The 27,739-nt window shown below is 42.3% G+C and overlaps 1 protein-coding gene across 5 annotated transcripts in view; it reads right to left on the bottom strand.

Annotated features, from left to right (window-relative positions):
- Positions 1-10,355: 10,355 nt before the first annotated feature.
- The window catches only part of PDLIM1 (PDZ and LIM domain 1), a 62,399-nt gene continuing 45,015 nt past the window's right edge, over positions 10,356-27,739 (bottom strand). The window contains exons 1-7 of one of the 5 annotated variants that reach the window (XM_083148939.1): positions 25,673-25,813; positions 25,299-25,369; positions 24,236-24,544; positions 20,208-20,359; positions 13,114-13,173; positions 11,682-11,793; positions 10,356-10,766 (exon numbers count right to left, since the gene is read on the bottom strand). In XM_083148939.1, coding sequence (XP_083005065.1) covers positions 10,580-10,766; positions 11,682-11,793; positions 13,114-13,173; positions 20,208-20,359; positions 24,236-24,544; positions 25,299-25,339 — 861 coding nt within the window. In that variant the 5' untranslated portion in view covers positions 25,340-25,369; positions 25,673-25,813 and the 3' untranslated portion in view covers positions 10,356-10,579. Of the gene's footprint in view, positions 10,767-11,681; positions 11,794-13,113; positions 13,174-20,207; positions 20,360-24,235; positions 24,545-25,298; positions 25,370-25,672; positions 25,864-27,739 lie in introns of those variants that run through there. The other 4 variants (XM_083148935.1, XM_083148936.1, XM_083148937.1 and 1 more) reach the window with 4 other exon arrangements.

Below are 27,739 nucleotides of genomic sequence, written 5' to 3'. Positions count from 1 at the left end.
TTTAAGAGTGCTGTTTCAACAACCAACCCATCAAAGCAAGCCTGGACAGATCCTGAACCACGCTTCAGTCAGGACTACCTCCAGCTGAAAAAACTTTTGCCCATCGGACGAGCCTTAAGACTGGTATGTAATAGGTTTGCAGTTCCCACTAAGGGCATTAGATCAACAGAAAAAAATGTACTGTTCCCTCCCAAAAAGAGAAATTCATAGTGGCTGTGGAATAGAAATACTCAGTAATTAGGTTATTCATTCCTGGGAATGACTTTTTCAACATGAGTTCTAATGTCAAATGACAAGTTGGCATCACGTTAACAGTACCTTAGGGGAGCTGGCATATGATAAAGTATGATCACAATACATTTAAGCTCTGTAACTAATTTAGATCAGAAGTATATCAACTTCAGATCCTGCCACCAACAAAGTATAATGCTCTGAACCAGAATGGGAAAGGCTAGGGACAGACCCAAGCTTCAACATATGAGAGCCCATCTGATCTGCCTGACAGTGTAACACAAATTGGCTTTACCAGCACCCAAAAAAAAATATAGTTGATATAACCGTATAACTGAACAGTGTGGTGGTTGCTTTACCCGCAGATTTGAAAGCTACAGTATGAAGGTGTTCTTAGAGCAGGGGTGGCCAAACCGGTCCTCGAGATCTACCAACGGTCCACATTTTCCAGGTTATCTAGCTGGTGCACAGCTGTAGTCATTACTAACTGTCACATTTTAAAACATACTGCATTCATTCCTGCTATAGATCCACAGGTTGCCTGGAAAACATGCACCGTATGTAGATCATGAGGACAGGTTTGGCCACCCCTGTCTTAGAGCATACCCCCATGGTAGCTTTCCTAAACCAGTAATGAGGTACCAGAAGCAAAAATGATTACTGAAAGTTCTGTTTACTGTATCTAGAAGAGAGGACACTCTCTAAAGCGTATGTACACCTGCTTCGATTTTTCCCTGTTTTTGATTTGATTTTGCTTATAGAAGAATAGAATGGTTTTTAGGACACTTTCGATCTGCATTCGATGCTTGCTCCCGTTTTCTCAAAATCTAAAAGAAAAATAGACTGTGCAGCCAAGGAAATATCAAATTCAATCCAGTAAATTGAACGTGTACACTGTACCTTGAATGTAATTCGAAATCGATATCTAATGCAAAAGTACAGATCTAATGCCAAAACATATGGGAAGATCTAATGCCAGATCTAATAGAAAATCAAATCTAACATCGAATCTAAAGCAAATCGAAGTGTGTGTACAGGGCTTTATATCCATCTCATCCCTTCATGTAGCAGGGAATGACCATTTTGACTGACATTCTCAGGCGGTACTGCATGTCACGGCGGCTATTTTCTTTGTACTTTGGCTACGCTCATCACGCTGCTGGAGGCTCCTTGTTGCGCTGTAGATCCCATCAAAGACTACAGCTTCCTTGTTTCCTGGTGACCGTCCTGCTGAAAGCTCTGCCCGATCTGTGAGTTACAGTGGGGTTTAGAGCTAGGTGAAGACAGTTTAAGCTGTGTTTGAAATAGGGCTATAGCGCTTCCTGTATTCTATACCATAGCGCTGTTAAGCTCTGTGACAGCTCCTATCTTTCACTGTCTCTCCTTTCCAGTACTTCTGTCTGGCAAATCTATACCTACTCTCTGTTTAAGTGTGGTAGTGTGTGGTAATACCTGTGTACATCATTGTTTGCAATGGCAGGGGGTAATTCCAAGAGAGTTGCTTGCAAGAAGTGTAATGCAAAATTTACACATTCTACAGTGGGAGTTTTACTTTGTGATAAATGTATTGTTAACCCCCCCCTTTCCAGTTGTCCCTCCTCCATCAGTGGTCGGGTTCACACCTGCATCTTCAGCAGAGGGTGACTATCACCTCGAGCACCTCTACTGTGGTGGCTCAACTCCGAAAATCTGCATAAAGTGGACACTCCTCACCACAGACGCCAGTCTTTGGGGTTGGGGAGCTGTCACTCTGGATCACCAGTTCCAGGGATTATGGATGAAACGAGAGCCTGCTCTCATCAACGTGCTGGAACTCAGAGCGGTATATTATGCCCTCCTTCAGGCGAAACATCTTCTGCAAAAAAGGGCCCAGCCGAGTCCAGTCCAACAACTCCATGGCCATCACCTATATCAACAAACAGGGCAGCACTCGAAGCCAGGTGGCCATGAAGGAGGTGAGAAGGATCATACTGTGGGCTCAGACCCATGCTCAGGCCTTGTCGACCATCTTCATACCCAGAGTAGACAATTGGGAGGCTGACTTTCTAAGCCGACAGGATGTCCATCAAGGAGAATGGTGTCTCCACCCACAGGTGTTTCAGACCTTGGTGCCTCTTTGGGGCCGACCTCTGGTGGACCTGATGGCGTCCCAACACAATTTCCAGCTTCCCAAGTTCTTTGCACAGACGAGACCCACAGGCCATGGGGGTGGACGCGCTGGTCACACCTCGGCCTTTTCAGTTCGTGTACATGTTTCCTCTGTTCCCACTGATACCTTGGGTATTACAACGCATACGGAAGAAGGGAGTCACGGCCCTTCTAATAGCGCCGGACTGGCCTCGTCGCTCTTGGAACACCAACCTGACGGCTTTCCTGGTTGACAAGCCATGGCCACTGCCTCAATAAGAAGACATCCTCAGTCAAGGACCCTTCATCTTTCCAGATTTAGGACGTCTTCATTTGTGGCTGCTGAAAAGTCCATCTTAAGGCGAGCAGGTATTCCAAGAGCAGTTATACCTACCATGATGAGGGCCAGAAAGGAAGTCACTTCAAGACACTACCACCAGATTTGGAGATCTTATGTGGCTTGGTGCGAAGGGTGTGGGGTTTCCACCACCCTGTTCAAAAAGGCTAGACTTCTCCTGTTTCTACAGGCGGGTTTGAATTCTGATTTACAACTGAATTCCCTGAAGGTTCAGGTCTCAGCCCTCTATCTTTTTCCAAAAAAGGTTGGCCTTCATCCCAGAAGTACGAACTTCTTCCAAGGGATGCTGAGGTTACAACCTCCTATGCGTCCGCCTACGGCACCCTGGGACCTGGACATGGTCCTCCGATTCTTACAATCGTCAGTGTTTGAACCATTAGAAGACGTGGACCTCCGTTACCTTACTTGGAAGGTGGTTCTTCCATTGGCCCTAGCTTTGGCCAGAAGAGTCTCTGAACTTGGGGTGCTCTCTTGTCGTTCTCCTTTTCTTCAGTTTTATCCGGACAGAGCAGAGCTTCGTACGAGTCTATCTTTTCTTCCAAAGGTAGTCTCCGCATTCCATGTAAACCAACCCATTGTGGTCCCAGCTTTCTCGGAGGCTTCACCAGAGGAAAGGTCCTTGGACGTGGTTAGGGCCCTGCGCATCCATGTATCTCGCACGATCTCCATTCGCAAGTCGGATGTCTTGTTTGTCACCTATGACCCTGTACGTCGTGGGTTGCCAGCTTCCAAACAGACGCTTGCCAGATGGATTCATCTGACCATTCGTCAGACGTACATTGCTGGGTCTCAGACGCCTCCTACTACCATAGGGGCGCACTCCACTAGATCAGTGGGTCCTTGATGGGTGGGCGCCCATTGGTTTTCTCTCCAACAACTCTGCCGAGCTGCTATGTGGTCAGGTCGTCAAACCTTTGTCCGTTTCTATAGGTTTGATACCTTTGCGGCACCAGCTTAACAGTTTGGCCGCTCTGTCTTAAGGGGTTCTCAGCGCTCTCCCGCCCATATTGGGAGCTCTGGGACGTCCCCAGTGTAACTCCATTGACACCTAGTGGATGAAGGAGAAACAGGGATTTTGTACTTACCGTAAATCCTTTTCTCTGAGTCCACAGGTGTCACTGGACGCTTCAGCGCTGTTCTCCACCATAATAGTTTCTTGGTTAGGTTCCTCTCAGGTAACCTTGGAGTTTTCCCTTATCAGGGTTCATATTTATATGAATATCATACCAAATGGTCTGTTTGATTCTGTATGTTATTGTTACTTCAGTTTTTTTCTCATTGTTTCTTTTTCTACTATACGTATTGAATGTTGTTATGTTGTGATTAACCTCCTCTTCGGAAGTGTGCGTGTATCTTCCGGGCACAATCTTTACGACTACCTGGGAGGGGAAGTAGAGGGGGAGGAGTTGGTCACACTATTTTATATTTAAAGTTCCCATGCTCCCTGTAGTTGCCTTCTATTCCCCATTGTAACTCCAGTGACACCTGTGGACTCGGAGAAAAGGATTTACGGTAAGTACAAAATCCCTGTATTTGAAATTGCCCTCCCCTCTACCGCTTTGGCTGTATTAGGGGTTGGCCCGACACCAATATCCTAATATTCTGTAATGGCATTATTATTATTATTATTATATTTTTATTTATAAGGTGCCACAAGTGGTACACAGCACCGTACATATAGAACACATTAGAACAGTACAGGGTACACAGAACAGCAACAGAAGAACAAAAAACAGGCACAATTAACAGAACAATTCTTAGTACACAATACAGCTGAGATGTAGGGAAGTGAGTGAGAAGAGATGCAGGTATAGATTGTATGTAAGAGAGCTGTAATTTAAATGCAAGAAGGGTGCTGTGAAAACAGGAGGTAAGGAGGTTACAGTCTAGAGCAGTGGTAGCCAACTCCAGTCCGACCTTATAATTAACTCCTTGTTTACTAACCGATGTTGAAAATTATGACACGCCAGGATTACAGCCTTCATTTCTTTTAAATTGAAATGCGCCTCTTGCCACCTTGTCGACCATTCTCCTTGCGCTATTTCCTGGCTGCAGGTTGCTCCCCAGCCTGTCTGGCTGGCATCCGTCGTTACCGTGACCTGTTCCCCTGTTGCAAATGACTTTCCTCTTTCCAATCGTACTTCGTCCGCCCACCAGTCCAAATCTAACTTTGCGGACCTCGTCAGTACGATTCTTTGGGTAAGATTTTCACTGTCCTTGTCCCACTGTGATAGGAAACAACTCTGAAGTTTCCTTTTGTGGAATCTTGCCCATGATACCGTATCTGATCCTGCCACGATCAATATGTTGTCCAGGTAAGGCCACAGTTTCATGCCTTCTTGCCTCATTCTTGCTATGAGCACAATCAGTACCTTTGAGAACGTTCTTGGTGACGTCGCTAAACCGAAGGGAAGCGCCGTGAACTGGTAACTGACTCCTTGTAGCCGAAATCGCAGAAACTTTTGATGACCCACATAGATGGGAACATGCAGGTACGCGTCTTTCAAGTCTAAAGACGTCATATAGTCTTGTTTTATATCTGGCATTCTGAACGTCCTGACTTGTACGAATCTGGATGGTACAAAAGCCTCCAGATGCTTTTTTTTACCACAAAGAAGCGGGAGTACCAGCCCTGTCCCTCTTGTGCCCTTGGCACTACTCTGACAATGTTCTGCTTTAGCATTTCCTCTAAGTTTGAAAGTAGTGAGTTCCTTTCTTCTTTGTCCTTGGTGACTTGAGATTCCACCATAAGGTTTTCTGGATATGTTGTAAATTCTACCTTGTATACAGAATAAATTATTTCCAGAACTCACCTGTCCGGGGTGGATCCTTGCCAGGCCTGGCTAAATTGAAGAAGCCTGGCGCCCACTTTCTGTATGTTGGCGTCATTGCTGATCTTTTTGGAAAGGAAATCTCCCCTCCTTGCCTCTCTGGGCATGAAAAGTAGCTCTTGATCCCATTCTGTAAGCTCTTCCAGGCCTATAAGCACTAGCTTCTCTGTATTCCTGGGGTTGGTACCTATTAAACTTGTTCAGTGTAGTTTTCTTTCCAATTTTATCCTGAGGTAACCATACCGACTTTTCCCCGGATATTTTGGTAATTAAGTCAACTAGTTGTTTACCAAATAGATAATCACCCTGGAACGGTAAAGACAACTTATTTTTCGATTGTACGTCTGCCACCCATGGCTTCAACCATAGAGCCCGATGGACGGCTGCCATGGTAGTCCCTGCTCTTGCTGCCAAGATAATAGCATCCAGTGATACCTCAAATAAAAACTCCACAGCCAACTGTATGTCCTGAACGATTTTGAGCAGTTCCAATCTCTTGATTCCGTCCAGGATATCTCCTTCCAATTGCTGATACCACCCCCGTAACACACGGGAAGTGACTGCCATAGCAGCTGCCGGCTTCAGAGATGCCCCTGTAATCACATGCTGCTTCTTAAGACCTAATTCAATTCTGTGTTCCATCGAGTCTTTGAATATATTGGCATCTTCTTAAGGCAATGTAGTCTTTTTAGACAATCTTGCTATGGCTGCATCAACTCTTGGTGCCTCTTCCCATGTTAGCACCTGTTCTTTGTCAAAGGGGTACATTTTACCAACTCTGGCAGTTATAGTCACCCGCTTATCTGGGTACTTCCATTCCTCTGCAATAACATTTTTAAGAGTGCGACAAAGGAAATTTTTTACCTTTCCTTTTTCCTGTCTTTAAACAGAAGCTCCTGTAAATTCAGATCCTCGTGTGCATTCTCAACGTTAAGGGCTTTATGAATAAGTCCCAATAAATTATCGATCATATCTGGATTAAAGTCCTCTGACTTTTCCTGAGATATGTCTTCCTCCTCCTCCAGGTCCTGACCCAGCATCTGAATTCTGCTTGACTCATCAATTGAGTCTTCACTTAATACCACGTGCTTTCTCTTTGCTCTCATTTATCTAAGTCCTCCTTGGTGAAAAAAGGGGTCAGCCAGCTCTTTCTACCAAGCTGGACATTTGCGCCAAAGGTATCTGCTGGGGGGTCTTACATAATTCACAAAGGTTGCCCATATGTTTATCTGGTAGCACTTTATCACACATGGTACAATTGGCTATATGAGCCCTCTTGTGCTTGGCCTTAATATCCTTGTCTTTGCTGGTCTCTGATCTATATAATGCAGCCAAGAAATAACATCCTTAAAAAAATTTTTAAGTCCAAAACACCTTAAGTGACTAAAAATCCACCACCTAAGATGCAAGGCTTACCCTGATTTTTTTTTTTTTTGAAAAACAATTTTTATTGAGCGTCAATGTAGAAACAACAATACATTCAAATAAACATCAATTTGCTTGTAACACTCAATGTAGTTTTCGTTTTTTTTCTCCCAGCTTGCCAACAATATAATGCATTGATGTCTTGACACAAATCAACCAAACATTCCCTCCCCTTCCCCTCACCCCCCCCCCCCCCCCCCCCTTAGCAGGAACACATGTAGTGTCTTCGAACAATTTGAAAACATGTTTTTTAGTGACATCATCCAATGACTCAATAAAGATTCCCCATTTTTTATAAAAAACGTATCACCCCATTCTCTATGTCCGGCAGAGTGGCCCTCCGTTCAAAGTATAAACATTTTCAATAATTCTGCCATAACTGAGGATAATACCAGTGTTAAGGTAGAAGTCCAGGACCGCAATTTCACTTTTTTTGCCACAGTAGTTACTATGGTGAGAAAGGGGATCAGTTTTCCCCTCTTCCCTTCTAGGTTCCATGTGGAAAAATTGGCAAACAACATGACTATCGGGTCTTTCACCACCCGCAGTCCGCATACCTTATTTATGAACCCTGTTACCTTGTCCCAAAATATCCTAATTTTACCACACTCCCAAAGTCCATGAAACATTGATGCATTGGAACATTTACACTTTAAGCACAACCCCAGCTCCACCGGTATAAAATGTTTACGTTGAGCTTGGGACATGTAAGCCCTATGGAGGGTTTTTAAGTGTACCTCCTGCAGCATCGCTGATGGAGTGTTTTCATTATTTTATCAAGATGTTTTACCGTGTCAACTTCCGCCTCCCTGACCGGAAGACATCTTGACCCGGCACCGCCGATGACACTCGCCTGCTTTCCCAGACGCTATCCCACGCCACCAACTGCACACATGCCTGTGGATGCAGCCGCTTCCAGCTGCCCCAAGGGGGGTCTGCATGCAGTAGGGAGACAGCTTCCATCTCCAGAGGGCTGGCTAACCCCTCTCCTTCTGCCAGGAAGCCCAAGCTGACAGTGACAGTAATTCACAGGGTAACCCATAACTCCAAACACTACCCGAAAGGGAAAAAAAGACACTGGACACAGGAGGAGGTGCCTTCTTATAGGGGCTGGTGTCTTTTTTCCCTTCTGAGGCACTACCCAGAGGGGAGGAACCCATAGGTCATGGCTGCCATGTGGGAGGTAGAAGAAAGCATGTCATTATTTAGGCAGAAAGGGGCCCATAGAAGGCAGCTAAAGTTTTGCTGCAAGGAAGTCATTTTCTGATGTAAAAGTTCTAAAGACTTACATGTTTCTAACATGTGCCTTTTTACTTGCACCCTAAATTTGCAAGTGCCTCTAATTGGATTTTTCAGAAATAGTTTTACAAAAGATCCCGCGACACAAATGTATTTTCAGTGTAATAATCTAGGGATTCTTTTAAGTGGTTTTCTGAATTACAGATGGTCTACAGTTGATTTATTCTAGTGATCAGGGCCCTGCAAACACATAGGTAATGCCTCAGCACACAGGAGCTAATGTAACTAGCTTTGTAGAGTGCTAGGGAACATCACTGCAGACCTTGAGCCTACCACAGTCGTTGCTGCTCCCATATACAATTAGACATCACCAATCTGCCTCTGGTGACCAGTGGAATGATTATTTAGTACACATCCTTCACAGCAGAAGTGACTTGTGCTGCACAAGTAGAAAGTAGAGTCAGTAATCTGGGTAATGGACATGCATTGTAGAATGTGCTAATATGTAATGCTTTACCAATACTTTAATTACAGATGGACTATATTAGGGATGCCAGAACCCCACATTCTTTAGATGACACACAATCGGTGTCCCTTTTCTCATTTCTAACAAGGCAAGTCCACTGCCCAGTAAATCTCCCCCACCTCCCACTTGACGAAGACCAAGTAAAAAAAATAAAACTTGTTTTGTGGTTTTGTGCTGGTTACTTATTAATGGGCACAGAATCCTGTATACTATGCAACTAGCATAGCTAGCTATGAGCAGCAGCTCATTACATTCTCCAGTGGCGGCCATCTTCCCTGTATCCTGTGCACTCTGTCTTTGTAGACTGCAGTCTGAACAGCTTTGTGTCCTGCCACCTTCCCTGTACTCTTCACTCAGTTTCCATTTGGCAAGCCTGGAGGCAAAAGGATTTGCCTACTCCTGATATCAGCCCACTTGTGATTAGTTTATGAGATGACCAAATCACCAGGACAGGGATTAGTGAGCGTCCATTGCCACAAATGGGACACACAAGCCAAGCGTCTCACACGCACGTACTTTTGTGTTTTTTATAGCGGTACCTTGATTTACTCTGTTCAGTACTACTAGTGTCTAAATAAGCAACAATATTATATACATTTGTCAATAAAAGGTTCATCTGCCATCATAAATACTGGCGCCAGGCCAGTGACGCATGCAAAGAGGCCTCTCAAGGCAAGGTGTTATTCATTTGTCTTTCCATGAGCTTGCTGGACTGTACTTACATGTAACTGCTCTACAGGGCTAAAATACATCAACTGAAATCCTGCCGGCTGTGAGGTGCAAACAATTGGTGTGTTCTTATGTGGTTCTTTATCCAACTTGAGATCAAGGCTCTAGTTACCGCACTTTCACTTGCAATAGGTTAATGAACCTTACAGCTAGGTAAGCCAATCCCGGGGCTTTTTTTTTTTTTTTTTTCAATCCCAGGATTCAGGATTGAAAAATGCTCAATCCCTGGAACCCGTGATTGGCTTCCCTGATAAAAATACACCCCAGCCGCCCCGCATATTTACTAACATGTATGGGTGCGGCCGGGCGATGCTTCCGGGAGCCTGGTGTGTAGGCTGCTTCTCCAGGAGTTAGGTAGGACGTGAGAGAACGAGGCAGGTGGGTAGCGCTCCCAGGATCGAGGCAGCTCAGGCTGTAAGGCTGTGACCTAGTCATGCTGCGCAGAGCCGCATTGCCCGGGACGGGAGAAGCAGGGCAGCATCTGAGCACCTGCATGCGCAGTCTAATCCCAGGATTTGAAACTCCAATCACTGGATTAAAATCCCGGCGAATTTGGGGCCAAATCCTGGGATCCCGCCAATTGGCCACCCTACTTACAGCACTGTGACAGTTTGTCCCTACCTCACATAATCCATGGATGTAAGAACTGGTCTTGTTAGTAAATGGGGAAAGTGGGAACAATTTGCAGTTTGCCATCATCTATTTCTTAGTTGTACAGTATATATCTCCACAAATATGTAAAGGGGTTCAAAAATCTGTATACTATATGTACAATAAATATGAGGGATCAGTTTGGTATGTGTACACAACATTACATTTGTAACTTTTCTGCCATCCCCAAAATACTGTAAATACTGTAGTTCTAGAAATACCACGCCACACAATAGTGTTTAATAAAGGTTTTCTGTATTGAATATCAACAAAAGTGAAGATGAAAAACCATCAGCTGTTGGATTGAAGTTATCATCATGTAGAAAACGTCCACAGGTATTCTCTGGAAAAGCATTGACTGCATACATTCACGTTAAGGTAATCAGAAGCCTTGCTCAGCATTAAAATGGGATAGAAAATGTCAATTTTTATCAAAACAGTAGTGGAAGATAACAATATAGTTTATTTTGGGAATACTGTAACCACGTCGTAGCCCTCAGGTGGGGTCACGCGTTCCCGGGCATGTTTTTCACAGTACATCTTTTCTTCCACAAAAAAGTGCCCTTTTTGCTTCAGATTGGTGCCACAGTCGCTGCACACATAGCATTCAGGGTGACGAGGTTTGTCACGAATCTTAACAAAGATGCCCCTGGAAACAAAGGACACATTAGTTGACGCTGTAGAATATCAGATCTTATAGTAACATTTTTGGATGAAAGCCTACAGTATCCAGGCTTCACCACTTTTACCAGGGTTGCCTAACTGGCCCTCTCCTCCAGGGAGAAAATGCTCTGTTCCTGGACTTCCCTGGTCATGTATGATTGCCATCACCTGTGGGGAGCTAGGTAATTGATAATAAAGAAGTTATACCACAGGTGATGGCAATCATACATGACCAGGGAAGTCCAGGAACAGAGCATGTTCTCCCTGAAGGAGAGTGTCAGGCAGGCAACCCTGCTTTTACGCCCATTTCTGCATTACTACATTTACACACTTTAATGGGACGAAGAACTAATTTGTTGGGAGTATTAAGATTTATGGCTAATTTTAATAACCCGCAAGTTGCAGGACTCTGCCTGTATTTATGAAACAGAATTCACTTACAAGGCGAGAACAAGCTGGTCTTGGTTGCATTTGGCCACCCCAATGTTTCCAAACTGAATGCATCTCATACACTCACTCACAGAACATCAATTGACCAGATTCTACATCCTGATCAGATGTGAATTTTAGTTTTGGCCCAGTTTTGTTTTAAAACATCCAAACTGGCCATTGAAATCACTCTGCCAAGACAACTTCTATATTTTCTGAATTTAACAATTAGGGTGATATTCAATTGTTATTTTGTGCCTGATCTCCTGTCTAAAATGATGTTAAATTGTAGGGCGATATTCAATTGAACTATTTTTTTGGCGCATATTGGCGCTTAGTATGCATTTGTGCATTTCAAATGAAATGTTAGGGAAAGACAACTGAATACCGCCCTTAGGGACAAAATTGATAAAAGATCAAGGAGAAAGAAACTTTAAGAAAGATGTAGTATGCACAAACATAAAATACTCACACAATGCCAGATCCACAGTGGTCACAGATTGGCAGTTTTTGTCCACTGCCCACCGACGCTGCCACTTTAGTAGCGGGAGCCCTCACACTACGGAAGCCAGAAGGCTTCTCACCTGAAACAGTTCATAGAAATTCATTATAAAACCACTTAACACATACAGATTAGTAGATAATACATTTCTATATGTGAAACTTAGAAAATGCATTGTGAGAAGTATCAAACAGCGCATCCATTTTAATGGGCAATATAAGATTTGCATTGAAAAAAAAAAATAGAATATCACAGAATATTCTTTAAATCCTTGTAGATCAGTAACTTTAAAATCAACCTAATACTTGCTTAAAGGGAGTACTAAGTCAAACAATAAATCAACCTTAATTTAAAGGCTTAGTCATAATATAATATTCACAAGTGTGTCTATAAAAATTCCCACATCCATTATATTTTGTGATCTAGCCGTGTAAGAAATTTTAGAAAAAGTTATAAGTAATTTAATATTATTTTCCTGGAAATGGCAGTGGATACCAAATTTTTAGCAGGACAAAGTTATTCTACACCTTATTCCCCTTTCACGGATTTACAAAGTCATAGCATTAATAACTAGCAGGAGAGCCAGACCGGTGCCCACTTCCAAGCCCAGATAAGCCGCCGTAGCTTTATTGCTGAGGTCAGAAGATGGGAGGTCTTGGCCTCAGCATCCCCACAAAACAGTCATTCGGTCAACATGCATTCGGTCGATAGGCCTTCAGTTGACATGAGTAAGGTTTGTCACATTTTATTTGTTGGCAGACAGGCGGTATTTCATGCCCTACCATCCACTATGTCGTGGTGGGAGGATAAAATAGTGTGCCAGGTGCACAGTGCCTGAAGAGGGGATGCGGTACACTTAGACGGTGTCCATGTTACATTCAGGACAAAAAAATTTGAAAAACTCACGTCAACCTTTTAATTGTTGCCCTTCCAGACCTGGCGACCTAAAAGACTGTCGACCTTAGTGGTCAACCCAATGAATGTCGACCTAAATTGAGTCGTCCCAATGACCCATACCCTCGATGCAAGGGTACGATCCACAGCTATCCTGTTAATAGGATCTGAAACAAAGATTTCCAGTCCCTGACAGCTTTGCAAACTGGAAACTTTGCAAAAATGGCAATATATATAGTTTAAGATCCTGAATATTTTACACACATACTGTATGTATAATAATGTTACTAGAAGCAATTTTTTGCTATACATATAATATAGTAAGTTCTCTTTAAACTTACTTTATGAGGAAAGGTAGAAGAGTTGTGAGCAAGCACTGACTGGGCCATCTGCCCCATATAGTAAGAGAACATGCAACTGAGCGCAGGAAGTGAGCGTGTAGCGACAGGCGTGAGCAGCGTTTACACCAATGTGACACGTAGCATTTGTACTACTAAGCATGCGCTACCTGGCTCGCTAACATGTCCGGCTGTAGGACCTGTGAACAAATGGTCTGTGCCATCAAAAGCTGGCAACCGAGAAATAATTTTTCATTATTTAAACCGTTATTTTCAAACCGAACATGGAAAGTCATTTTGTAATATACAATCTCAGAATATATGTAAGATATATAGGGGAGAGGTATCACACCATAGAGTTTTCATGGAGCTTTTGCCAATAGCACTCAATGAGCTTCACGCTATCATTTATGTAGCAAAGTCTAGATGCTGGCTAGTTGCTATTGGCAACTTCTCCACTTTATCTTTCTAAAGTTTGATACCTTTCTCATACTCCAATAAAAAAACAGGTACTTGTGTGTTATCACAGCGCCCATCGCATCGCAGACCATAAGGCATGCGATGCGATGTTCCCCGATGTCATACAATGTTAAAATTGTATGGCATTGTATATAGCATACAATGCCATACAATGCGATGTGATTATAAATTGTATAAGCACCCTAATGGGGGCTTACAATCTTAAATGGACCCCCACTATGAACGTGAACCCGAAGCGTGGCGCGCGCAGCACGCCCGCGAGGGGCGGCGGTACGCGTCCTCCAACCTTTTCATACCCTCACTATCCACGTCGGCGTGGAGTCGATTTTATATAGTGTGGCGAGCGCAGCGAGCCACTGAGCCCAAAGCGTGGCGAGCCCCGTGAGGGGACGCGGAATACATGTAAAGTAATAAGCGTCTGCTCGCCACGCTTCGGGCTCGCTGCGCTCGCCACACTATATAAAATACTGGGGGTATGAAACGGTCGGAGGACGCGTACCGCCGCCGCTCGCCACGCTTCGGGTTCACGTTCATACTGAGTGTGGCGTGGGGGTGCATTTAACATTGTAAGCACCCATTAGGGTGCTTAAAAACACCCATTAGGGTGCTTATACAATTTAAGATTGTATAGGGGGCTTAAATCACATTGCATTGCTGTGCATCGGGTGTATGGCATGCGATGCAATGCAATGAAAAATCATGCTCTGGTATGCGATGGGCGCCGTGATAATACACAAGTACCAAAGAACATGACGAAAATAATGTCATTATTTGGAAATTGCAGTTTAAAAGAAACCGTTGAACCCAATTATTTTTATTACTATTTTTTAGACATTGCATATATATTACACCTGCAATTAGGGTGGCCAATCGCGGGATCAGGATCGGCGGGATCCCGGGATTTGGCCCCTAAAATGCCGGGATTTCAATCCCGGGATTGGAGTTTCCAATCCCGGGATTTCGGGATTAGACTGCGCATGCGCAGTCTAATGCCGGGCAGCGTCTGAGCTAGTGCTCAGACGCTGCCCGGCTTCTCCCGTCCCGGGCAGTGCGGCTCTGCGCAGCGTGATGGCGTCAGAGGTCACGCTGAGCAGGCCACACAAACAACCGCCTCATCCATGCGGCCGCCTCGACGATACCGCCCACCCACCCAGGCTGCCTGCACCCGCCACTTACCGGACCCCAAAGCATCGCCCGATGAACCAGCCAGCCACCCACCTAGGCTGCATCCTCCTTCATGCCCAGCTCCATCGCCCACCGGCCCAGCCGCACCATAATTGTAAGTAAATATGCGGGCGGCCGGGGCGGGATTTTGTATAGGAAGCCAATCCCGGGATCCCGGGATCGGGCATTTTTCAATCCCGAATCCCGGGATTGAAAAAATGCCCCGGGATTGGCTTCCCTACCTGCAATATGTGTGTGGCACTCTGGGCACAACCGCCCATAACCTCCATTGTCACCAGGGTGGTCTACCCTCCACCACCTTTTCTCCAGCATCCGCGCCCCCCCCTCCCCGCCCCATCCTCCATCCCACCAGCGTTCCTCATCCCCCTGTGTGCGTTATGTGGTGGGAGAAAGGGAATGAGCTGGAGTGAGGCAGCAGACAAGCCGCCTGGGTCCTCGTTCCTTCCTTCACTTCCTATTTTAACCAGGGGTTGAATTGCCGGTTTTATTTATTTTAGTGCAAATTTAATGACTTGTATAAGCGTTTTCAAATTTGCACCTAATTGGATCGAGCTCCATGTATGTGAATAAATTGTACACCATTCCAGTTATTCAGGCCAAAAACGTCATATTTACTATGTTTGGGCAACATAAAGAGGTTATTGACCTGCATGTGTCCTCCTAATAACCAACACACTAAATACATAAATTACACTTTCACCCCTCTGCAGCTAGTTACCTAGATAATATATGTGTTTCTCTAACAAAGGCTGATCAGGCCGTATGTACAGTATATGGCTATAACCAAATGTCAGTTACCACTAGGTGCGGCAAGAGATATCACTTTTGTTGTCAGATATTATATTGAGGTGTACTGAATGCCTGTAAGTGAAGTCATACCGTACCTTAGCACAAGAGGTTCCCAGTCTTGGTGACTTGAGGACCACGTTTGGGAACCTCTGCCTTTGCATAGAATATCAATACTGTAGTAAAATTTTTCTAGTGGAATATATTTATTTACATCATGCTGTCTGCTATCAACAGCCTAATATAGCTCAGAATGGTATACAATAACAATGATATCTATGACATAAAACACAAATAAATCCAACTGTTTTCCTTCTTCTGTGCTGTCATATAGAACATATATAAAAGCTAGTCCTCACTGGCTCCCCCTGCTGCCTATAATCACTTCCTGCGAACATCGTAATGTATATGTTGCCTATGTACTGCATTCCTGTTGTTAAGGTGATGTAAATAAATATATTCAACTATAAAATATTACTATTGTTCAGATCCATATAGATTTATATAACATAGGCAGAGTGAATGGGCCTGTTGCTTTTTTCCCTCTTTAAAATCCTACTGTATGTTTCTATAACTGGGCATACAACATATTCCTGTTTGCATTAGATGTACATGTTTTTGACTGTTTAGTAAACATAATTATTAGGTATATGCAGGACTAGTTTTCTGGATTTTTTTTTTATAATTTGCCCTTCTTCTCCATGGGAGGTTTCTGTCCTCCCTGAGCTTGCCATGGAACACCTGCGTTACGGTTTGACAGGTGTACCGCCCCAGTCAAACTCCCCACCTGCCACAGTAAAAATATATATAATTCAGAAAAGAAGGCTCTCAAAAAGCTTTAAAATATAACTACATTTTATGGAAAGTAAATTTTGGACCAGGATAGGTTCAGGAACCGGGTTTCTGATGATGTCATAATAAGAGGTTTAGGAACTAAGTTCCTGCTGAAAAATAACCCTGGGTATATGAGAGACGATTTTTCATTATTTATGTGTGCTAAGAAATTGTTTATATAGTCAATGAGGTACATTTAGTCAAGTTTAAAAAAAATGGAAAATGGAGGTGTTGCCTGGAGCAACCAATCAGGTTGTAGCTGTTATTTGAATTCTAAAAAAGGGACATGAGCTGATTTGTTGCTATAGGCAATACCACCACTTTAAAAAAGTCAGTCCACACAGTCTCAAGCGCTCTCCCCCTGCAGCTGCTGAATCCCAGGTGAAAATATTCAATCAATGATTATTTCAATGGACAATCTCTATGCAGAAACAGGGATTATCTGCAGCGCTGGGTTAATGTGCAATTCTTTATATGGGGTTCGCAGGTTTTCAAAATACCACCACTTGTCTGTTTTAGAAGCTTTAGTAAATCTACCCCCATTGAATGAAACATTACACATACACTATACTGTATCAGGAATAATTTCTTACTACCTAGTTTGTTGGTATATGGTTATGTTCATTTTTAAAGAACATGAAAGCAATTTAAAAGTAAAATACACCATAAAGACAAGCTTTTAGAAGTCAGTGTAGTTATAATTACTTCTTATAAGACACAAGTAATGCTAAAATATATTTCAACTCCTGTAAAGTTTCCTATAAACACTGAGAAGTGACATCATCTCATCTCCTGTGTGCAGTACGAAAATCTGTGTAATATAAGGAACACTGCAAAAGGTATACGGTCATTAGGACGACAAGCATTAGGTCGACATGCTGAAAGGTCGACATGGGTAGGTCGACCGTTCATTAGGTAGACATAAGCATTAGGTCGACATGGGCAAGGTCAACAGTCATAAGGTCAACATGGGTTTTGTTTTTTACTGTTTTTGAGCCAACAGGCGGTATTTCATGCCCTACCATCCACTAGGGTGTGGTGGGAGAATTAAATAGTGTGCCGACCGCAGCTAGCCATGCGATGGGACGCAGTGCTACGTTTCAGTGTCCATGTCGACTGTGACAACATTCGGGTAAAAAAACAGTGAAAAACCCCATGTCGACCTTTTTATTGTCGACTTTGCCCATGTCTGCCTAATGCTTGTGTCGACCTAATAACCTGTCGACCTAGACCCATGAGGACCTTCAGCATGTTGACCTAATGGTGTCGACCCCATGTTTGTAAACCCAATGATCCATATCCCTGCAAAATTATATATAGCGGCCTTGTTGCAATTGTTCAATTTTTTTTTTTTTTTATTTAACTCTATTTTTACACCAGAAACATGCACAGATCACAATGATCTGTGTATGTCTCTGACCAATTCGCCCATCAGAACCTGGTCTGAAAAAAGTGTGATTTATAGACACCTCAAAAGTGCGATTTCCATTTGCGCATACCCATTAAATATGCGATTTGTATACTTTTCTGTGCGAAAACATCTGGATGCGATAAAAATGCGAATTTTTCCCGCACATTGAAAAAAGTGCCAGTTTTCGGGGTAAAAAAATGTGATTTACTGGACTCTGCGCATCCTATTAAATGGATGATTTGAGGAAAAAATGCGATAACGCCATTTTGTTTATTAATTATCGCCAAAAACACAAAATCGGACTCTATTAAATGTCCCCTATTTCTTTCTGAGGATGCATTGAGACCACTCTAGCAAAACAAATATACACATATTCCAATGCTTGTAAATAGTTGCAAAACAGTCGTAAAAACTGCATTATAACATTGGCAGTACGGATGGTGTAATGCTTAGCATTACTGCCTCACAGCGCTGAGGACATGGGTTCGATTCCCAGCATGGCCCTAACTGTGTGGAGTTCGTATATTCTCCCCGTACTTGCGTGAGTTTCCTCTGGGTATTCCGGTTTCCTTCCACAATCCAAAAATATACTGGTAAGTTATCACTGTCACTAACTCTAAATAGTATGGCTGATTGACTAATCTTCTAACAAGCTGCTGAAAGCAAGTTCTGTGCAGGTAGCACAGCATAATTTGTCAACTAACAGCCTTCTGACAAAAAGCTTGATTTCAATCTAACCCTGCTAGAAAAAGCAATTAACCCTATATATGCTTAACCAAGCTGGAATTATGCATTATTGAAAGCTGCTCCAATGTTTACTTATTTTTATCATTATATTTTTGTTATTTTATGTAAAATGCCATGTATTGTATGAACCCCACCAGCCGGTGACCTCTTTTTTAAAATTTGTCTATATTTCTAAGAGATTTGCACAAATAAACAAATTTAAAATTTTAATTTCTTGGGTTATTGAGTGTCCAGTCTGCGCTGTCTATTTGTGTGTATTTTTGCTTTTTGAGTTTAAGAAGGGCTGAGTATCCCTTCTAGGACAGCAGCAAGGACAATCACTAGCCTTATTTGTTTTTCTGCGCTTGGTTTATAGCTTTTTCTGTTGGTAAGTTATTTGGCTCCTAACAAAATTAGCCCTAGAATGAATGTGTGTGCGTATACATGTGGTAGGGAATATAGATTGTAAGCTCCACTGGGGCAGGGACTGATGTGGGTGTTCAAAAATTCTCTGTAAAGCGCTGCGTAATATGTATGCGCTATATAAGAAACTAGTAATAAATAAATAACATCTGAAAGCCTTAAGTTTTTAATATAGTAACATAAATCTTTGGTGCTTGCTAATGAAGGCCCATACACACTAGACTATAGGGGCCACGTCCTATATAAGTAACAATATCGTCCGCAGGTCCCGATAATGTGCATACACATTGAACTGTAAAGCCAAATTGACCTTAAAGCTGCGTACCCACGGTAAGATATAGTGCACAATCTAGCACACTATCTAGCCAGTTTCGAATAGCATGCTAGATAGTGCACTATATCTTACCGTGTGTATGCACTATCCGACATACGATGCGCACTCCCGCAGGTCGTGTGGGAGGGAGCTGATCGGGTGAACATGCAACCCAATTCTGTCTAGAAAGCATAAGATAGTATAGTGTAGTACAGCTGTGACGTCAGATCGTTTCCTATATCTTATGCGCATCGTACCTTATTTTAAGCACAAATCTTATGCTTTTTAACCACCAGGACTTTTCTGGGGAATTGTATATGATATCTTACAGAACATAAATCGTACCGTGGGTATGCACCTTTACATTCAGCAGACTTCAATCATCATTAACACCACGCATCGTTAAGATGATATTGTGAAAGTGATCACTCAGAAGCCCCTTTCTGAGCGATGTCTTTCACACATATCCCATATAACATATATGGGGCTTTAGTCCTATAAAGCAGTACATGTATTACCCCATATATAATCGGTTTTCCTCCTGCCCTCTCTGGAAGAGTCTATTTGGCATCTGATACAAGGTGGACACATTTAATGAAAATAAAAATGTGCTGTTCTACTTGTGCAGAAACAATTCAGAAAAATCTATATGTAACCCTTTGAGTACCAAGTGTATTTGTCAAAATAGATGTGAAAATTGCCAAGCAAACATTTGTATTCATCATAATGGCCTGTAATATTTACCTTATGTAGGAAATATAATCTTTAAAAAAAAAAAATGTACACAACATTTTTTGTTTGAATTTATATAACAAATGTGAGCAACGCTGCCATTTTTAGCGGATACTTTGCACATCTATCACAGATATGTTAGCACTCAAAGGGTTAAAACATATGGATTGTTCTGTTTTCAAAAACAAAACATTATGTTAGAGACTTTTATCCAGTCATTCGTGATGTATTTGTCATTGTAAGTTTTCTGACTATGCTAATTTTCCGTATATTTCTATGCCATGGTAGCTTCAATAAAATATATATATATGTTGAAAAAAAACCCATATGGATTATGAAGATAATGAGATTTCAACGATCTAGCAGATACTTGCCTGTTTCATCAGTCTCCAAGATTTCCTGCAGTACTAAGAAAGACGCAGACTGTCTTGGCGGCTCGTCCGACTCTTGATTCTCCTGCAGCATCTTGTAGACCTCAGAATCTGTGTCAACGTGTCGAGTGTTTGTGGGCTGTGGTTTTTCTGTACTGCAAATAACAAACACAGGCCTATCAATGTACACCTTAATCTTCTGACTTCAAGCTTGATGAGAAAGTACTTGCAAGTGACTGAAATGTAGAAATCTTGCCAATTTACAGAAAACAAAATCCAATACATCCCAAAATAGACTTGTTACTTACCTAGAACACATGGATATTGATTGTCCTAGACAAATATTTTATGGGTCAAATTCTTCAAGTTTTTTTAATGTCTTTTACGAATGTGTAAAAGACAGACAAGTTTTTTATTTTAGTACGGAAGTTTGCACTGCATAGGAACATGGTCTGTCGATGTTCAATGTCTTCTAGATGGACTAAGGTGCATACACACTGGGTGTTTCTGCCCAGTGTGTATGCTGAGCAATGGTATGAAAATCTCTATCCGATAAATCGCTCAGTGCATACACACCGAGCGGTTTTCCCCTGACCCAGTGGTTTTCAATTGGGGAGAACCACTTCCCAAAGTAGGAGACTGTGGGAAGTGGCTCACTTGGCATGTAAAACAGGCCAACGGACAGCAGCGGCTGGCAATGATCACTTGCCCATACACACTGGCCGATTTTGAGCACAAAATCGCCTAGTGTGTATGGGCCTTTACTCCCAACTAAATTAAGTATTTTGATATATATTTTAGGATATACTTTTAATATATTTAATGATGTATTTTATAATATATCCAAACAAGAATATGTAAGTATATTATTATAAACAAGTCTACTCATCTATTGTACTGCTCAATGATGTCTACTAAGGTGTTAATGTGGTTTTCCATCAGAGGATTTTCATATATTGGTTTGTACATGACTTTGTGCAGGTTTTGCTAAATGGAATTGTTCTGTTAATGGCTTCCTTTAGGGTTAATCAGCCATGTGTTTATATAATCAGAGGTTTACTTTTGTTGCCCTAGAACAATATAAAGCACATGACTGGACACAACCCAATCCTAGGACTTGTGTCATATCCTAGGGCAATAAAAGTAAACAACTCTGCCCGATTATACGAAACAGCGCAGAAGGGAGTCAAAACAGACAAAAGCAATGTTTTAGGTAAAAGTTGCCAGAGGGCATGTACAATGCGAAATATTAAGGTCATATGAAGATAGAAAACATGCAGTTACAAGACTGTGTGCTCACAGATAACAATACAATTAAATTACTGTTGGCATGTTCTATACTATTGGCCACAGTCAGTGAGTCAGACTGGCCAGGAGATCATTTACCATTACAAAAAAAGGAGAGAGCTGCAAAAATTGGCCTATGTATGTTTACCTTCAAATTATGTATAAATAACCTGGAATTAAAACATACATACACAAAATAATTTTATAAATAATATAAAATGTCTCATGATGCTTTATTTTGTGGCCATTTACATATATTTGAAAAATCATATCCCCACTAATCCTATATAACATATATGGTCTTTTGCTTTGATGGCTTTACAATCACCGACAGCCTATATGAAAAGTGAACATTGGCGGGAAATTTCTTCTAGAGCAGGGGTGGCCAACCGGTCAGAGGTAAAGAGACGCAAAATATTGGTAGTCAAGCTAAAGAGCCGACACCATGCACGCGCCGAAGTCGCATGCACCTAAAAAAGGAGTGTAGTCTATTTTGACCCCTTGGGTGGGTGTGATACAAATATGCCTCCAATAGTGCAGTGCCATATATACATATGCCCCCATGGTGCCAGGTATGCACCACACGGTGCCGGGTATGCCCATACGGTGCCAGAAAGCTGGTATGCCCCCACAGTGCCACAAACTGCTATGCCCCCACAGTGCCACAAACTGCTATGCCCCCACAGTGCCACAAACTGCTATGCCCCCACAGTGCCACAAACTGCTATGCCCCCACAGTGCAAATTTCCCAGCAGCAGCACTCACCATTGTTGCAGCTGCTGCCGGGCAGGGAGAGGACAGTCTGGCGTCCCCCTGCAGTCCGACTCCTGTCATGTCACCGAGGGGAGGGGAGGAGAGTACACAAGCACAGCACAGCGCACGTCTCCTTCCCCCCTCACTTCCCTGTGACTGGTCCGTCCACCAATCAAAGCTCGCTGGCTGGCTCCTGATTGGCTGCTGGCCACGGCCCAGTCACAAGGATGCACAGTAAGGGGTAGGAGAGATGCACAATGTGCGCTCTCCTCCCCTCAGAAGGAGAAGGGATTCAGGGAACCGGGAGCAGTGGGCACTGGGACAGACGGTGGGTGGCGGGCAGCAGTGGGAGCAGGAGCCGCACTTTACAAGGGGGAGAGCCGCATGAGGCTCAAGAGCCTCGGGTTGGCCACCACTGTTCTAGAGGATCCCTGCACTTGATGTTGCAGTACAACGCACAGGATAAAGTTAGCAGCCATGAGAGACATCCACCGTACACAATTTGACTCCGGCAGTGTCTTCATTTTATAATAATGAATACATTTTCCCCTCCATATTTTTTTTTGCCTATGTTGTTTTAAAATATGGATTTTTTTTAAAGAGACAATAAATCGATCTGCTTTTTCAGTGTAAAGGATTGCCACTTTAAGAAAAAAAAATGGAAAACTCTAAAATCTCTCACTTTTTGATTCTCACACCCTATTACATTTGGCGCTTGGTTGTATCCCTTATTATTTATTAATTTGCACCAGGCCAGGCCAACCTGTGGCTCTCCAACTTTTGTGAAACGACAAGTCCCAGCATGCCTGCAGCATAGGGAATGCTGAAAATGGGGTAGAGCATGGTAGGGCCTGACTTATACCATGCAGGTGGGACAAATACCATAAATACAGTCTGCTATACAAGTATGTCAATGTATACCATCAGTTTCTGGGAGTGATGGAATGAACACCTCAGACATATGTGCTAAATCAGGGTTGCCGACCCTCCCGGAATTTGCGGGAGTCTCCCGAAAATCGGGTCCTTCCTCCCGGCCCCCGGAAGGGTGGGCAACCCTCCCGGAATCAGGGGGACCCCCACTGAGCCCCCCGATCGCGGCATTTATATGCCGCAATCCGCGGGTCTCAGGGGAGGGGGCGGAGCTAAAACGGCACAATCGTGACGTTTTAGCCCCGCCCCCTCCATGGATAACTGTTATTTCGGCTATTTCTCGTAATGGGGGCGGGGCTTAATGACGTCACAGTTAAGCCCCCGCCCCCAAAACGAGAAATGCAAGATTCCTCTCCGGGCTTCTCCCGGAGAGGATTTTTTCAAAGTCGGCAACCCTGTGCTAAATGTATTTATTTAATTAACCCATGTGTTCTATACATCAATTTGTCATTATCATATGAGTAAGAGATTAGCTCTCCACTTAATGGAGATAATTCTATATATAATTCCAAATAATAATTTCAAAATATTATTTTTTATTATTATTATGGCTTGTATTGTTGGTCTAACTATTTTATAAGAAAATATTTGAGCTATCTAGAACTGGAGAAACACACACATAAACATATATTATGTTCTTAACCATATCCATCAGGCACTGATTTCTATGCTATAGATAGGCTGCATTCCCATCTTACAAAATGGCCGCTTGCACCATGTTTATGTGGCAGTTGCTCTCAAGATTCCATCAAACTTATTGATATAAAACAAGGCTGGAAAACATGCACGCGAAACATGTTTGTAAAAAAAAAATTGAGAACAAGTACAGTAGATATATGTTCATTAACAACACATTTATATACATTGTATAGTAGTAGATTTGTGAAGGATGCAATATGCGGATAGAGTGAATTCAGATTAATAAGGATTGTACTATTACCACAGCAGACTAAGTGAAATAAAGAAACACTGCAATGTGAGATGCACATTCATAGGCAAGCGGTGCCACTCTACAACACGCGTGCAAAATGCCCGGTACTTGTGTGCACGTGCAAGGTTACCTGGGATAAGTTGGGTTAATGGAAGAGATCTGCCCCTGCAATGTATCCATAATGTTTTCCTGGGAATAGAGCTGTAATGGGGAGTTAAACTGGATGTGCTTAACTCTGAGGCCGGGAATATCCACCTCCACTGGGCTGTTGGGACAGATCTGTGCGGCTTGTTTTAACTCTTCAGGTACGACTCGCACTTGAGATGGGATTGAGGAGGTGCTGTGCCTCCTTTGCAAAGGGCTGCGGGAAGTACTTGACCGAAGAGGGCTATAGACAGAAGCCAGGGGAGCCTTAAACATGGCGGATGGCGATAGGGGGCTAGACACCAGTTTGAAGTTAGAGATCAAAGGCAGAAAGACGTTCAAGACGGGGCAGCAACAAAAGGAAGGAAAAGTGTCATTAATAATAAGTAAACACTTGTGCGCAGCAAATCGCTTCCTAAAACTATTCTATTATAAAAATACAGTACTTCTAAAAAAAAAAAAATTGTAACGGTAACTTACATAAATATGCGAACTATATAATCGCAAAATAATAAAATAATATTTATACTATATGTCTAATAATAGATTAAGCTTAAATACTAATATAGATAGATACGAATTAAATTAGAATGCTGCAGTGTATTTTACGGACTAGATTGGATACGTTAAAAAGAACCCATATTTTACAAGCAGCGGCAGAAGGTCATATTTTGGGCTGATGAAATATTCACCATTTCAATTGATCGGGAAATACATACCCTCCAACATGTCCCATTCCATTAGGTACAAAATGCTCTGCTCCTGGACTTCCCTCTTAATGTATGATTTCCATCACCTGTGGGGAGCTAGTTAATTGATGAGAAAGGTGTCTCAACACAGGTGACGACAATCATACATTGAGAGGGAAGTCCGGGAACAGAGCATTTTGTACCCAATGGAATGGGTCAAGTTGGAGGGTATGGAAATAGTGACATCCCTGAGGCATGAGGCAGCTTATCCTATTGCCTCAAGCAAATACAATATCACCACTAAGTGTAGGTGACAGGATCCCCATTAGCTAGCCACAGATCAGACAAATGGGAAAGCACCTGATGGAGCCTGTTGGCGATTTTAATGGCTGGTAAGTCATGCTGAAAGCACGCTGAAATTTGGCAGGTCTCTGGTAAACAAAGAAAACACGCTGTTAGTTTTACCACGGGATGATGGTTTATAGAACGCATGTGAACAAAGAGAAAAAAAATTTAGTCGAACAAGCAAAAGTCAAATAAAATACAACACAGTTCATTGTGAATGTAGTAATACCGGTTGTACATTTATCACGTTTGAAAATGAAAAGTTAGGAACCTGGTTGGTACACAGTATAACAAAATATGAGGAACTACAACAAACACAGAAATGTTGTCTATATACTGTACCATGCACTTTATACACCATTGAAATGTTCCAGACTAAAGATACTCACACTTTGCTTGGTACTGGAACACCAGAAGATTTGGTCTCCAAAGTACTATTGAAGGTTTGGATGTTGTCGGAGGAATAAAGGCCGGCTGGGTTGTTGTACTGAGCAGTGATGACTTTGGGGGTGCTGGAAGCGGAGGCAGAAGTGAACGGCAAAGCACTTCGATTGTGTGCGATTCCTATCTGTTTTACTTCCTGCATGCAAGGGGACCAGAAGGAAAATCAGATGTGTATCTAACATGCACGCGTGATGTTGCCAGACAGCCAGAACTCATGCAATGCTGAACTACATGATAAGGACATAGGATGGCTGTCAAGTCATAAAGGATACCGTGGGCAAAATGGATGCTACATACTAAGAGTTACAAAATGGGATTTGAAAATTGAACTTCAGCTAGAGAATATATAGCCATGTTATTCTAAACTCTTTGGACTTTTTCATTCCAACTTAAGGGAAAATAATATGAATAACAGCAAAATATGAAAACTATGTTGTCCTTTGCAAATGAAACAAAAAAATGTACTGTAAAATGAAATGTAACCGAATGAAATTCCAGTTGCAAAGTTCAACTGAATTACAATAATGTATGCCTAGTACTCATGAACAAAGCCAGTTTTTTTTTTACTTTTTTGCGACACAAATGTTGTTTTTTTCTCTTTTACAATCTTGAGTGTAAAAGAAACCTAAAAAGTTTATAATGTGTGGATGCCAGTACACAAGTGGTAACATATCTTTAAATAAACAAAAACCTTCCGACACACACAGAAAGTTGTGCTTCTCCTGATTAATTGTTTTAATGTGTGTGTGTAATCTGTTCACCAGAACCTCATTTTCTTTATTTACTGTTTGCATGCTGAAGATCTATGTTGGACCTAGCCAGGGTTAGAACCAAAACCATTTACATGTGCAACCAAGTGCCTAAGCAATAAGTTATATAACATCAATTGCATTTTTCTGTTTGCACAATGATGAAAAATCAAAAAAGGTCAAATACAATTTTAGGCTTCTTGTTCATTTGTTGGTACCTTCTAATTCATTTTACTCTGCATTGTGCCGTGTTTTCCTCCATAAATGATGGTATCCAGACTCATGATAGATTGACTCTAGGTCTACAGTCATAAGGTCGACCACTATTGGTCGACAGTCAAAAGGTCGGAATGTTTTTGTTTTGTTTTTTTCATTTGAGCCGCCATATGCCGACAGGCGGAATGTTATGCCCTACCCTCCACTACAGCGTGAGGGAGAATATAGTTTACCGAATGCAACACATGGCACCCGAAGCATGGCGAGCCATGCCAGGGGACGCAGTCCATACCGACCTATGTTGACAGACACCAAAAAAACATGAAAAATGTCAACCTTTTGACCCTGCGACCTTTAGTGGTCGACCTTATGACTGTAGACCTAGACATTGTAGATCTAAAGTACCATAAACATACATTATATATAATTTGTATTTTTTTTAATTGATGCCTGGCTAAAATACTTCACTCATTTTTCCCATTTAAAACAGATCTTTCACATAATTATTGCGCAGTGTAGTGTAGGAATAAGACATAAATGTTTACATTTTCTAAGTTACGATATTGGGTAAGAACAAAAGGGCCGATAGCCTCTTGCTTACTGGAGAGGGCCAAGAAAATTGGCAACCAATTAGATTCGGTCAATCATAACCCAGGATGCAATAGAGAAATGACAGACAGAATCTGATTAGTTTCTATTGCTAGCAACAACTCTTCATTTTTAGAAGCTTTAAATTTACCCCTAAGGCAGGCATGTCCAAACTATGGCCCTCCAGCAGTTGTAAAATTACTAGTCCCATTATGCCTTGCCACAGTTTTGCTATTAGGAAATGCTAAAACTATGGCAAGGAATGCTGGGATGTGTAGTTTCACAACAGCTGGAGAGACAGTTTGGACATGACTGCCCTAAGTGTTCAGTGTGAGCAAGGTATGCAATTAAAGTAATAAAAAAGTCTCACTACAAAGTTATCTTGCATGTATGTATGTATGTATGTATGTATGTGTATGTAGTTTGTTTGTGAAGGACATAAACCAAATCACACTTCTC

This window comes from Crinia signifera, chromosome 6, assembly GCF_055691185.1.
Source record: "Crinia signifera chromosome 6, ASM5569118v1, whole genome shotgun sequence".
Taxonomy (NCBI): domain Eukaryota; kingdom Metazoa; phylum Chordata; class Amphibia; order Anura; family Myobatrachidae; genus Crinia; species Crinia signifera.
Note: the sequence above shows the minus strand (reverse complement) of the source record. Positions and strands in the feature narration are given on the sequence as shown.